The sequence below is a fragment of the Sporisorium graminicola genome, chromosome SGRAM_8 (assembly GCF_005498985.1).
Source record: "Sporisorium graminicola strain CBS 10092 chromosome SGRAM_8, whole genome shotgun sequence".
Taxonomy (NCBI): Eukaryota; Fungi; Basidiomycota; class Ustilaginomycetes; order Ustilaginales; family Ustilaginaceae; genus Sporisorium; species Sporisorium graminicola.
The window spans coordinates 1154092-1168263 of record NC_043738.1 but is presented as its reverse complement, the minus strand read 5'-3'; the positions used below and the strand labels follow the sequence as shown (position 1 = coordinate 1168263).

At 58.0% G+C, this 14172-nt stretch overlaps 4 protein-coding genes across 4 annotated transcripts; 2 read left to right on the top strand and 2 right to left on the bottom strand.

Annotated features, from left to right (window-relative positions):
* Positions 1 to 1298: 1298 nt before the first annotated feature.
* On the top strand, positions 1299 to 4493 carry EX895_006157 (uncharacterized protein; the record flags this gene model as incomplete). The annotated part of the gene is made up of 1 exon (XM_029886749.1): positions 1299 to 4493. One exon carries the CDS (start codon positions 1299 to 1301, stop codon positions 4491 to 4493), a length of 3195 nt encoding a protein of 1064 aa, XP_029737062.1.
* Positions 4494 to 4719: 226 nt separating this feature from the next.
* Positions 4720 to 5863, bottom strand: EX895_006156 (uncharacterized protein; the record flags this gene model as incomplete). The annotated part of the gene is made up of 3 exons (XM_029886748.1): positions 4720 to 4732; positions 4811 to 5499; positions 5597 to 5863. 3 exons carry the CDS (start codon positions 5861 to 5863, stop codon positions 4720 to 4722), a joined length of 969 nt encoding a protein of 322 aa, XP_029737061.1.
* A 603-nt stretch (positions 5864 to 6466) lies between these two features.
* Positions 6467 to 10129, top strand: EX895_006155 (uncharacterized protein; the record flags this gene model as incomplete). Its single annotated transcript, XM_029886747.1, has 1 exon — positions 6467 to 10129. The coding sequence occupies one exon, from the start codon at positions 6467 to 6469 to the stop codon at positions 10127 to 10129; it is 3663 nt and encodes a 1220-aa protein (XP_029737060.1).
* A 155-nt stretch (positions 10130 to 10284) lies between these two features.
* On the bottom strand, positions 10285 to 13956 carry EX895_006154 (uncharacterized protein; the record flags this gene model as incomplete). Its single annotated transcript, XM_029886746.1, has 1 exon — positions 10285 to 13956. The coding sequence occupies one exon, from the start codon at positions 13954 to 13956 to the stop codon at positions 10285 to 10287; it is 3672 nt and encodes a 1223-aa protein (XP_029737059.1).
* Between the last annotated feature and the right edge of the window lie 216 nt (positions 13957 to 14172).

Here is a 14172-nt window from a genome sequence, read left to right as displayed (position 1 = left end):
CTGGCACAGGAGAAGACGTTGGTTGAGATCGATACATGCGATGCATTTTCATTGTCTTGGGAATGCAGTTACGGCTTGGATGTGCGTGTGCCGAACAATGCGGAGAACTTTGATGCTGCTTCTCAGCTCGAATTCCTAAGCACCAGAGTAACTGAAAGCGGATGATGTTCAGATGTGACTTCGGAGAAGAAGACGTAGCAAGAGTGTAAGGCTGACCGGTGAATTGCGCCGGACCGACCGCGGATACCGAGAATCAGCTCTGTCGATCGATAGCCGCATGGTTTTTTTGCAAGAAAAAAAGGATAAACTTGGTTTTTGCTTGTCGGTTTCTTGTGTTGTGTGGGGGTGGTGAATGGTGTGCGTTTCCCCAAAACACACCTGTTGCGACCCGAGCCGGATCTAGGCTGCTCAGCTCGATCCATCGCATTGAGCTGTCTAGCGTGGTGTTGACGTGTACCTGCCCTCCTGAGATGGCTTTGATAAGTCGAGGTCAGACTTCAGCACTAGGCCCGAGCTCAGTCGAGTCTCGGAAGGATCATTTGTACTTGCAATTCACTTTGAAGAGAGAAGAAAGGAACCGTACTGGCTGCAGATCACACAACATCCCCAACGTGGGGGACAGCCAAGCAACAAAGGGGACGCAAGTGTGCGAGAATATTTGGGTGCATTGCGCTTGTTTCGTGGCTTCCCTGCCTGCTTACCGCTGCATTGCAGACTGCAGACTGCAGGCTCGATTTTTTTTTTGATTTTATTTCTTGCTTGCTGCAGGTCTTGAATTGCGGAGTTGTGCTGCGATTTGGTGTCAGAGAGACACTTCGGAATGCACCCGTAATACGGCAAGCGCCGATTCGGTTGTGGTCGTCGTGTGTGTGTGCGCCTGTCTGCCTGTCTGTCTGCGTTCGAAGTTTGGCTTGGCTTGGCTACGTTAAGGTCCGATTCTGGTGTACGCTTTTCCAGCTAAATCAGCCGAATATTCCATCGAGTGACAGAGTGAGTGCACCCTGTGTCAATCAATCACTCAACCTTCTCGGTCATTTTCCGCTTCGCCACCTCGACGATCGCTTCGAGTCGATACACGGTCATCTCTTCTTCCATCTCGCTTGCTTGCGACCTTTCACCATCAACCTTTCTGCTCTAGACTTCGTCTTCCCGTTTCACCTAGGCTTCATTGTTTCATTGTTTTGCTGGCTTCATCATCATCCACATATCCATTTTGCCGACAACGCGGTCGGCTTCGAACGTGTGTTGTCAAGCAATCGCCTGACCAGCAGCAACCCACAGCTCGCCTTCCAAAGCCGATGACTTCTTCATCGCAGCACAACTCGACCAACAATGCATTCGTCACCCTCTTGACATCCGATCATTACTTGCCCGGCGCGCTTGTTCTGGCAGAGTCACTCCGTATTACTCATGGCAACTCTAGAAAGGGCAAGCTCAGAGCTGATGCTCCAACATCATCTCCTGCCAACTTTCAACTGGTAGCGCTTATCACTCCCGATACCCTCTCTGTACAATCCGTCAAGGCGTTGCGGCGGAGCGGCTTGTTTGATTGGATCGTGGGTGTAGAGCCTATTGGCTTCCGTCAGATCCTCGCGTCCTCGCCGCCACCCGGCATCCCAATAGCTGTCAACGACCATGCCACAGTCGTACCCTCGGCTACGCTCGATTCAGAGCTCAACGACAAGATCCTCCAGATGGAGCGTAACCTCAACCTCTTGGGTCGACCTGACCTGACCAACACCCTCACCAAGTTGCACGCATGGAGGCTCGGTCGCGACTCGGCTCATCTCATTGTTCATGGCGCCACATCCACGCAAGACGCAGCTCAGGTATGGCAAGGCTTTGACAAGCTCGTTTTTCTTGATGCAGACACATTGGTGCTTCGCCCCATCGATCATCTCTTTCGGCTCGGGAACAACGTCCACTTTGCTGCTGCCCCAGATACTGGCTGGCCTGACGCCTTCAACAGCGGTGTCATGATGCTCACCCCTTCCAGCTCAACATTTGAAGCCATTCGATCCTTTGCTCGCACTACTGGCTCTTGGGATGGCGCCGATCAGGGTCTACTCAACGATTTCTACGGTCCGGAAGATGGCTCCGAAGATGCCGCCGCCGGTGTGCAAGGTGCCGTTTCTGCTCCAGGAGGTGGGTGGAAAAGACTCAGCTTCCGGTACAATGTCACCAGTCACGGTGGTTACACTTTCGCGCCAGCCTACCAACGCTATGGCCAATCAATCAACATTGTTCATTTCATTGGCCAGCACAAGCCCTGGAATCGTCCGAGACCGTCCGGTGTCGCAGAGCCAGACCCCTTGGTGGGCCCCCGCGATCTTGATAGCCAGTCCATCACACCAGACCAGCCAGACTATCTACTCGCAATCTGGCACAGCGCATTCGCATCCCTTTACCCTTCCTCGGGCTCCACGTCACCCGATAGCGAGATCGAAATCGTCCATACCGAGCGCGGCGTCGAGGTTGTCGAGCGGCGCAAGTTCACCGTCCCAACCTTCCACGCTGTGTGGGATGCGGAAGCGCGCGGGGACCAAGCCACAATCTCCCCTGCTAACGCATCTGCATCTGCGCATGGTGCGCCTAGGTTGGACAGTCATTTCTCCCGAGAAGCAGCATACGCCAGTCTGCCTTTGGACGGCAGAACTTCGTTGATTGCACCTGCGCCCCAGATCACACGTTCGCCCTCCCCGCCAACACCAACGCAAGAGAGCATCGACGCCGAGTTGCGTGCTAGGGAGCCTGCTCAAGCCACACCTGCCTCTGCTCCCATCACCATCCCCGCTCGTGATCAAGCTGAGGATGGAAATGATAGCGACCACTCGCCACAGCATTTTTCGCCTCCAAAGTTGACTTGGAATCCAGCGCACGAACCTCCTCCGAGCGGATCTGACGCTTCGTTGTACCAGATGCGAACTCCCATCGACGCGTTCTACTCGAATGTATGGGATGCCGGCCAACGAACACCACGCACACTCGCTGAGCAGAAAGCAGCTTTCTTCGTGCCGCAGAATGCCACATCAAAGCAGTCCGGTGGTCGTCCTCAGGGTGGCCCTGGTTACATCCCCCCTCAACTCCGACGTGATCGTGTCTTTGACAATCTTGGCTCGCATCAGCCCGACCCAAGCAAAGTCAGGCCCATTTTCCCGTGGGAGAGCAAGCAATTATCATCTAACGCCCCTACCCGCATATTCCCGGATGAGCCCCGTCGTCCGTCCCCGCCGCCTTCTGCCGATACCACGCCTACGCTCGGAAGCACGCAAGATGGCTCATTCCGTGCAACTGCGACTGCACCGGCACCAGTGCAGCGTCCAAGAGGTCTTCCTGCCAATCTGTCGTTCGTCAACGCATGGGATCAGGCAGGCGCCATCGGCGACTTTGCTACTGCGTGGAATCGACACACACATCCACCTTCGCCGGATAGGCGGAGGTCGCGCCCGATTGAAGCGGGTCGCAGTGGGGCCAGCTCGAGAGATTCTGATCCCGCAAGACCGGTGGACAGACGAAGGACCGCAGGAGGATCGAGTGGGTCTCTTCGTTCCGATGCGCCCGTCAACCCATTCCGTCCTATGTCTGCGGTGTTTCTCGAACGCAGATCTAGCCTGAACGACGGCGAAGATGCACGTGATGGCGAAGCGTCGGACAGCAGGGATGGGGACGACGAGTCGTCCGACGGCGAAGATTCTTCGGGTCACGAAAACACATCGCAAGTCGTGACGGAGCGGGATGCGACTCCTTCGCCGACCAACTCGCGCCAACTCGGCAGGCCACGCGAGGGACCTGGACGAGGCTACATGAAAAAAGCGGAGAATTCGGTGCATGCTCAGATGAACGCGACACCACGAAGTCCGCGAATGGGGGCTCGCGTTCTGTCGTATACCTCGACCGCCACGGAGGGCGAGGGCAGGAGTGGTGGTGGGGGCCGGTTTTCGTCGTCCAGCAGCGCGTCCAGTTCGACTGTCATGAGCGACCGTGCGGCAGCCGCGAGGCAGCGAGCAAGGGATCGCATTCGACCTGACGGATGGGTCTCGACCGGCTCGGCGGGGTCGGGAATGAGCTCGCCTCCTCCTGGTGGCTATCCCGCTGCGTCGTCCTCGCTACGCGGCATTCCAGGCATGGCAGCGGGTGGCGCGTTCGTGCCTGCCTACCCTAGCATGACCGGCAGGAGACGCGAAGCCGGCTCGTCCAACGAATCTCAATCCGGCGAGTCGGGCGCGAACTCCCCCACCGCTCTGCTCAGTCCCACCATTGGCAGCAGTTTCAGCTCGACCATGCCCTTCGGTGGAGGCAGCACGATGAATGTTGCACGCAATTTTGGCGCGGCTGTTCCGCAGCCTGTGCCGAGCAGAGTTCCCAACCCTCCGTCGTTAGACGAACCGTTCAGCTCGAGCCCAGTGAATTTGCGGTCGGAGCTGTCGCAGCAGGCGAGGGCGCATCACCAGGCAAAGTATGCAGCTGCAGCGAGGTATCCGCGTCTTTCTTAGACGTAAGAGGAAATGGTTTGGTGTAGGAGTGCGTTTCATCGAATCTAAAGGTTCACGAGGCTTGTTGTCTGAGAAAAGTTGCTGGTTGTGGGTCCAGGGTGGTCATGAGTCGAATTCAGTCAAGGCGAAGTGGCATGAGCAAAAGAGTCTGTACGTCGGGGATGACATTTCAAAAGCGTGAAGAGCTGGGTATGGACAAGGCTGGGATAGGAGTGAGCTCGGAGCGTTAATGCTTTTCGCTGTAGGATGTAGAGCAGGTTATCTGGGTCAGTACTTTGCATCACGAGCCCATCATACCACATCTAGAGCCGACTTACGCATCAAAGATTGGCTTGTTGGCGTCGGTCGTTCCCGCGGCTGCTGCGGGTGCTGCTGGGGTAGAGGACGTCGTTGAGCCAGCCAGCGTCGTGGTCGAGCCGGCTGCCGAAGTAGCGGCGTTGTGCTCAGCGGACAGATCGTACCCAGCCACGGGCGCACCGTGTCCTGGCTGACCGTGCGGCACATACGACTGCTGCGGGATGCCGCTTTCGTCGATCAACTCTGCGGCCTCGACGACTTCGTACATGGCACTCGCCGCCTCGGGCGCAGGCACCTTGCCCGTCAGCAAATCCACCGCTGGGATCGGTTGACCGTAGAAATCCTTGTTGGTCTCTTTGCGTTCGACGAGCACTGTGCCCTCGAGCGAGATACCGGCGAACAAACCCTTGGAGCGCGAGTAGGTGAACAGCGGGGCGGGGTCGCGGATGGCAGCGTTGATGGCACCTCCAGTTCCAATAGGGCCGGCGGCGGCGGAGAGGCTGCCTCCGATCGTGAGGTTTCCGGCGTGCGCAAAGGCTTTGACGGCATCCTCGCTGTTGAGGACGACGACGAACTCGGTGAGGTCGGCGCCGATTTGCAGGCCCAAGCCGACGGAGCCCGTGCCGATGCAGCTGGGTGCGGACCAGCTGCCGTCAGGCAAACGGGCGATCACGACGCCGCTGCCGATCTTACCCGACCATACGAAGCCCTACAAACCGATGGATGCAGTCCAGATCCGAGACACGAATGATAAGTCAGTACAGAAGTTTCACGACAAAGGAAAGTGGTTATTTTACGAAACTCACGGCTTTGATAACGCTGAACACAGCCAAACCTTTCGCCTGCTGGAGCACCGCCTTCGGAATCGAGTTGAGAGCCGAGTCTGGGTGGTCCGGGTCAGCCAAAAATGCTTGCAAGATAGTGGCGGCCCGATCGCATTCCTTGGGCAGTGAGAACCCAGCGCGAGCGGTAGCAGCCTGCTCGTTGATGGCCCGTCCAGTTTGCTGTGCGAAAGCATTGGCTTGCACACCTGCCTTCTGAGCGGCGGTGCGGAATTTGTCCAGAAACGACATCTCCAGTGATGAACGCGCAGGTTGTCCAAAGTGTTGAGGAGCGGAGAGGTTGGTGGTAATAAGGAAGCTGGCTTAGAAGGGCAACGTTGTATGAAACACTGAATTACGCCCGTCGGTTATGACGAATGTGATGGCTGCTGCGCCTCAAACGAAAAGTGGAGAGAAAAGCGCGCCGGCAAAAGCGAGGTCTCCTGAGCGCCAAAGAACAATCGCAACTAGACTGCGCGGTGTTTCGATTGTTCGTGGCTGTGTGGTGCAGGAGAGTCGAAGCAAGCGCCAGCTAAACGAAATCGCGCGCACGGTCACGCTCCACACGACCCTGAATGCGTGACTTTTGCACCTTCTTCTTGCTTCTAAGTCACGTACGTCTTGAGGACAAAGGAGCGGCCGAGCCGAATCGACTCTACACCGTCACCATCAAGCACGCATTCGGGCTTCGGGCGCAGAGGCTCACCAACAACGATACTCGACCTATCGACGCTTGCTCTTCAGCTGCTGGCATGAGACAATCGGAGCGTCCGATGTCATCGCTCTGATCACTTCACTTTCACTTTGACGGCTTGCGACGCCCGGCCCTTCGAAAGTTGAAGTAGCACACCAACCATGTCGGCAATACCGTCCACCTCGCAGCTGCAAGTCAATGGCGGCGGTGGAACCGCAGCCAACAAAACAAAGGACCTCTTCAACGCCGCCTTACAAGCTCGTAATGCAAACAACGCCTACATCGCGCATCTCAAGATCTGGGAAGAGGTAGCGCAGGAGGGAACAGCAGCCGACGCAGCAGCAGCTGCAGCGGCGTCGAAGAAGGCACGATACCTCATCTTGGCAGTGCAAAAGGACACGGGCAGAGTCACGATCAACAAAGCCAAACGCAATGCTAATGGTAGCTTCAGTATTGGCAAGGATTGGGATCTCAACACGCTTCGAGAGGTTCAAGTGGTTCAGCCGGACGTGTTCAGCATCACCCTCAGCAGACCGTACCAGTGGCAGACGCAGCAGCCCGTCGAGCAGCATCTGTTCTTGCAGAGCTTGGTCAAAGTTTACCGCAAGTATACGCAGGATGAAGGACCGAGGTTGATCGGCATCGATGTTCCGCTCTTATCCAACTCGGGTGCCCCTGCCATCGCAGAGTCTGCCAATCTGTCGGATCGTCCTTCGTCTGGATACCGCACAGACACTTCGCACGCTGCTTCCAGCAATGGCACCGCAGTTGCCGCAGCACCCGCACCAGCTATCCCCGCAGCTCCTGCGATCAAGATACCAGCATCGTCGACGAATCGTCTGGCATCTGGTTCTGCTCTCTCCCGCAGCCTCTCAAGTGATGGCAGTCCCACAGATGGCCGCGACACTATTACGGCATCACAAAGCTCGAGCGTTAACCAGAGCCCCACCAAGAGCAAACGCGAAGGCGGCCTTCAGCCTAGCCCGCTAAGCCGACCCGTGCAGCTCCCTACACGTCCGTCGGCCGACTCGCAACACTCCGCTACTTCAGACACTTCCATACAACCGCAACAGACATTTGGATCGGCCTCCTTGGCGGTGCCGCGACAGCCCGCACCGCGCAAGAACAGCGCCGACTCGCTCACCTCCCTCAAGAGCGGGAGCAGCGGAGGCTTGGCTGGAGGCGGAGGCGACGCCAGAGCTCGCCTGAGCTCTATCGAGCCTATTCGAGGTGGTGCTGCGTACGAACGAATGCTTTTGGCTGGCACCGGTCTCACTGGTGTCACCGAGGTCGATGACGATGAAGCAGCAGCAGCAGACGAAGAACAGGATCCGTACGGAGGTGCTGTTCTGGCTGACACGGATGTCGCTGCACCGGATGCATCCTTCTCGTCAAAGCGTGCTACTTTGGGTCGTCCTGCCATTGCGCGTCTGGAAACTGACAAAACCAAGCTGAGCAATAGGTCAAAACCCGGCGACGATCTCGACGAAGACGAGGATGAGAATTCGACCCTTGTAGCGGTCGAAGAGATGCTTGAAGGGCTGGAATGGCGCAATGCAAGTGCTAAAGGCTATGGCGTCGCCTCGGGTAAAGGCACGGCCGACATGATCGAGGCGCGTCTCTTGGATGAGTTGTCGGCGCTCGAATCGGCCAACATCCACGCCATCATCGAGTCAGACGATCGTGTAGCCCTCGTGGTCAAGCACATGGAAGAAGCGCTCAACAACCTCGACATGATGGACAGCATGATCGCTGGGTACAAAGTGCAGCTCAACTCACGTGCAGATGACATCTCGCACATTGAGTCGCAGAACCGAGGTCTGCAAGTCCAGACGTCGAATCAGCGCACGCTCATGACCGAGATCGAGAACCTCATCAACACTATTAATGTGGACGAGAATGCGATCCATGCCCTGAGCGCAGGACGGCTGGAGAACCCAGAGGGAGTTGCGCAGCTCGAAAATGCCGCCGCCTCGCTGTACAAGTCGATGCTGCAGGCGCGGAGGGACGGTGACGATGGAGGAGCCGACATGGCGGCTGCTGCGGAGAGGCTGGCGGATCACGAAGCCATCTCGTCGCGCTTCTGCAAGCGTGTGCTCGACTATCTCAATGTGACTTTCAATGTCGAGACGCAGCGCTTGCTCTCCGACCCTGTGCGTCAGAAGGCGCTGCAGCCTCCTCACCCATCACTGCCAGACCATGCGTCGATGGAAGAGGTGCTTGGACAGTACTGTGGCCTCCTGCTGTACATGAAGGAAGTCTCGTCGGCTACGTTCTCCCGCGTCTCAGCTGCATATTTCGCTTCAGCCAGCGAATGTTATCGCGCCGAGATGCAGCAGCTGTTTGCTGCGTACCGCAAACAGCTGCGCAAGGCGAGCGACGAAGATATGAACGAGTCGAGCTTCACCACACCCGCATCGACAAGTGCAGCTACAGCAGCAGCCATACGTAGCGGCACCATTCGTCGCACGCAACGAGACAAGAATGCGCGCGGCGGCAAAGATCGCGGCGACATTTCAGGGCAAGATGGTCTGCAAAGGATCCTATCGTGTATCTTCCCGGTGCTGCTTCGCGAGCAGAATTTTATCTCGGATTTGCTGCACATCAACGACAACAACATCACTTTCGCCGATTATATGGATCTCGAGCCGTACTTCCGCCGTCGTGCTGCCGGCATGGTGGCCGGTTCCACCACGGGCCCGTTGCGCGAGATGAAGGGCGCCATGGATCTGATCTTTGGATTTGTTGCTCCGGAGCTGCAGGCGTTTACGGACGATGCCCTCTCGAAGGACCGGATGTCGATCGTCGGGTTGCTGGCTACGCTGGATCGGGGCATCATCGAGGCGGAAGAAGTCAACTGCGAGAGCCTGCAAAAAGTGCTCGCAAAACTGCACCTGCGGCTGGCGTCGCAACTGGAACGCTTCGTCCAGGATCAGATCAAGGGAATCGAAGCGACAAAATTGACAGTCAAAAAACGCAAGGGAGTGGTGCACTTTATGCGTGTCTTCCCCGTCTTTGTCGACCGCGTCGAGAGCCAGCTGGTCAACGCCGAGACGCTCAACATCCGCCACGCCGTCGATGGCTACTACGCCCAGATCTGCGGTGCCATGTTCGACGCGCTGCAGACCATCTCGCGCGTCGAAACCGCCACCGCCTCCAGCACGGATGAGGACAAAGGCCAGCTCAACCACCTCGTCATCCTCATCGAAAATATGTTTTACTTTATCGCCGAGATCACCAGGGCCACGCGTGCCAGAGCCGGAGCGGGGGCGGGCAGCTCAGCGCTCGCAGGCCTGGTGAAGCGCGCCGAGTCGATCTACGGCGATTCGCTGACGAGCTACACGCAATTTGTGTTACGGCGGTCGTTGGCCAAGATGATGGATTTCGGCGATGGGATTGATGCATTGTTGAAGTCGACGCCGAAGACCGAGGTGTGTTTGCACTCGGCGTACAGCAAGTCGAGCTTCAAGAAGCTGGTCAAGGACTATACGGCCAAGGATACGCGCAAGGCGGTGGAGGCGTTGAGTAAGAGGGTGGCCAAGCACTTTGACGAGGATGAGGCTGGGGCCGGTGCGGGTGCTGCGGTGGCAGGAGCTGGCGGCAGCAGCGGTGGAGCAGCCGTGGCGACGGCGGACGGGCAGACGGCTGGCGAGGTGGAAGTGCTCAGCCGCGTCTGGTCCTCGTGCGAGCAGGGCTATCTGCGTGAGTTTGAGAGGGTCACACGCATCGGCAGGGAGTGCTACCCCGACGTAGGAGCCAGCTTAGAACTGGGCCACAACGAGCTCAGGAGGCTCTTCTCCAGTCTGGCGCCCAAACGTCGCTAAACCCTCCCGCTCAGATCCACAATCTCCCTCGTCAATGTTACTCGCACACGCGCGTCGATCAGCAATCGCACGTTCCTATGCATGTGTTGCACTCTCACTCTGGACAGATGCGTGTGAATGGTGATTTGATACTGAGAACAGAGGGGGGCGCCGATTTAGGTATGTCGTCGAGCAGCGGCGTATCTGTGCAAGCACCAGCTGAGGTAGGCCAGGTCCTTGGTGCGAGCGTAACGCACCAGACGGTGGTGGAGCAGCTGCACGTCCAGGAACTGCAGAGTTGGGTATCCGCTTGTTGGTCTTCCTTCTGGCTGCATTGCGCGCTCTGTCGTGGTGTGCGAATGAGAAGTTCTTGCCTCCGCGCTTCTGGGGGATTGGAGGGTGAGCAGGCTTTGCAGCGACTTGGTGGGGAGGGGGAGGGGGGAGAGGTCCAAGTGGGGTACTTGGGCACGGCTGGCTTGCTGGGCTCGTTTCTGGCTGCGTTTGTGGTTCCTGCCGCCGCTGGCGCCGCTTGCAGGGGAGATAGGCGGCGGGTAGAGCGTGACGAAGTGTCGAAGCAGGGACATGGCTGAATCCAGCCCGGAGCCGTCTGAGGCGGAGTTTTTGGCGTGATAGTGGATGTATGCGGACCAGCATTTGGTCACCTGTGCTGCGTCGACCGGGTACAGTACTCGCAATGAGTCTGCGGACACGAGGGCGGACGTTTCTGTCTGCACAATTGCATGGCCAGGGTAGGACATGAACCGCGCGAACCGATCCCACACTTCGTGGACCACTCCTCGGTCGATCGAAGCATCAGCATCGCTCAGACTCTCCAGCACAATTCGATACGAGTGCTCGTTCGGCTCCAGCCCGAGCCTAGCGAACAGCGCGTGCTCCAGCGATCCCACCTCTGCACCCTCCTCACCGATCCCTTTGGCGGCGGGGGACAGCGTAGAGTGCAGCACGGCAGCCCGCTGATGCGCCGGCAGGTGCGCAGCCAGCACTGTCAAGTACGCGTTCACGAGCCGCACACCGGGGGTGACTGCGCCAAGGGGGCCCTCGACGTTGGCGGTCGGCTGGTCAGCAAGGACGCGTGCAAAGAGCGAGCGCGACTCGGAGACCAGGTCGGCTGCGGTCTGCGGAACAAGGGCGGAAAAGATGTGCGCGGCTTCTTCGGGAGTCGTACCTTCGTCTTCGGCGGTGTGTGTGGGCGTGACATCGGTTGGCGATTGGGATACGACAGCTGGAGTTGAGCTCGCCGTGTCCGTTGTAGGGTCTGCATCCGTGCCGGCAGTGGTGACAGGCGACGCTCCTGGGCCACCCGCTGCATCTCCTTGCTTCTGCAAGAGCGCTCTCTTGAGCGGCGGGACGTACGACGCATACGAATGGAAGACATGACACATGCTCTCCTCGTTCGGCCTCTTCGCCCACAGCTCCATCACCTCCTCCCTCCGCAATCCCTCTCTCGCCCCGTCCTCAAACAGCCCCATTGTCGTCCGAATCATCTCCGCCAACACCCACCTCGCTCGCGGTAGGTCCCGACTCCGCGCACAACCTTGCAGCAGCGCGTTAAATGTATACCGATCCGGCGCGAATCGTAAACCCTGATCGAGCCCCACACGTTCCTGTTCGAGCTCCACCATCTCGCGGAGCAGTCTGAAAGCTTCGAGGTAGAATTCCTTGCGTCGAGAGCAGGCGAGGATCAGCGCATTGTACACCTCGGCGTTGGGGCGAACAGAGTAGCGCGTGGTCATCTCGCGGAAGAGGTCGAGCGCTCGTTCTGCGTCGCTGATCTTCAGCTTATGCATCGACGGCGAAGTGGATGCCGTTGGATCGAGAGAACTGTACGGCTGGGTGGGATCGTCGATATCATGTGGCTGCGGGACACCGCGTGCGCATGCCCGGATCATGAGAGCGTACAGCGGCGCGTCCGGGACCGCGTGCGCGTGCAACCGCATGTGGTAAAATACATTCCATGCCAGTGCCTGCAGCTCGGGTCGCTCCTCCTCTAGTCCGCCAGAAGCCGAGGAGGGGACAGGGTCGAGCAGTCGATCGATCATCAGCGTGTACGTCGCCATTGATGCTGGGCGTCCGCTGGTCTCGAGCGAGTTGAGCAGCTCAATTGCGGGCAAGAACTGCGCCGTGTTGGCGTACGCCTTCGTCAAGCTGTGGTACGTGTGATTGTCCGGTTCCAGTCCGAGCTGTGACATTTGTGCGAGCCATTCCTGACACAGGCTCGACTGGCCTTGGGTGGCGAAGACGTCCATCACATCGTTATACAGCGATAAGGGAGCTGGGTGGTATCCGGACGCACGCATCAAAGACATGGTGCGGGACAACGTGGCGGTGTCGTTGGCTTTCGCGGAAGCAATGGCAAGGGCGGTCCATTCTTCGGTCGTCGCCACGCCAAGTGGTAGGCTTGCTGCCGAGGTGGGGGTTGGAGAGGCAGAGCGGACCAGCTTCTCGATCGAGTCCAACATGAAGCTACGCGATTCCTTCGAGCTGAGGTCGCTGATCATCGATTCGGCCCGTGTGATGAGATTGCCTCTGACTTCAGCATCAGCGACTCCCGTCGATGGAGCAGCTTGGACAGCGTCAACGGCCTCGAGAGCTGGCGCTCGGGCGTCGAGTCGGACTTCAGGGAAGGGAGGGAGGGGTTGCGCATCCTCTTCTGTTGCTGCTTGTGTCGCCTGTCGATCGACAGACTGCAGCTCGTAGTCATGCTCGTGGAGAATCTTGGCGATGCGGTGGGCGAGATTAGACTTGATGTCTTGCAGTGAACTCGCATTGGACTCGGCCGCTGTTGATGGTTCGGCGGGATCTGAGGCGCTGTGTACCAACGCGAGCCGCGCGAAAAGCTGTTGCAGTCGGATCTCTTGTCGTTCTGCGTACGGCAGTGCTACCATATCCACCTCTCCGACCTCGCTGGTGACCACTTGCTCGAGCTCACTTGCTTCCTGTACCGGTAATTGCTCGACTCTTTGCACTGACGATGAAGAGGGCGGAAGAAGCATCTTTCCCTTCTCCCTCGCAACAATCAGTTTCTGCTTGAGATCCATTGAGGTGCGCATCCATCTCTCCTCGGCCTTTGTCGGGGGCAATCGTGCGAAAGCTCCACCCAGTGAACCTACTCTCTGTCTACCTCTCCCAACCACCTCCTCTAGGCTCTTTTCCCTTCTCCCACCCTCCAACCTGGCCAGCCTCACTTCCTCCGCCGTCGGAGGCGGGGGCAGCATCAATGCTTGGTATAGCTCCTCCAGTGTATGGTCGTCGAGCTCCGGCAAGTCTTGAGCTGCTTCATCCGCTTTGGCCTTCTTCTCAAGTTTCTCCAGTTGGTGCCCGAGACCTTTGAGTTCCTGTTTGAGCAGTCGCTCTTGCTGCGCACGAGTAAGACGTTCGCCGCGTGGGCCGGTGCGGGCCATGTACTCGCGTATGTTGGCCTCGACATCTTCTTCGACTGGATCACGGGGTCTTCGGCGTTGGTCCTGGTGATTGGAGGAGGAGGAACCGGACAGGCCGTCCTTTTCGCGCCGCCGGAGTAGCTTCTCTTCCTGTCGAAGGGTGCGAAGACGAGCTTTTTCTCGTCCGGCTTGCTTGCGATGTGCACTGACTGAGGCGGTCGAGGTAGATGAGAAGGTGCGCGAATCATTCGAAGCGTAGCGTTGTGGAGCTTGAGACGATGCAGACTGGATTGCTGGAGAGGAGCTACTCGAATGAAGAGTGTGGTAGCTGGTGGAAGCAATCGAAGCGCTCGCAGCTGCTTGGACAGAGCTGGTGGCGTTCAGCCTGAGCAAAACGACGAGCCCCACCGCAGCATGCTGACTCCTTGCCGGTATCCGACCAACCATCCTGGGGCTTCCTCGCAGCTTCAGAAGAACGTCGGTGAAGAACGAAGTGTGAGGCCAAGATCGTGTGATGAATGGTTCTAGAACAGAAAACCGTTGAGAACCCTTTGAAGCTGTATTTTCTTCTCGTTTCCTACAAATTTTCTGACACGAACCGGATCTCGGAAAACTGAGCTTCGCAACCTCCACTCAAGACCGTTTTGCTCCTCGGCGACACCA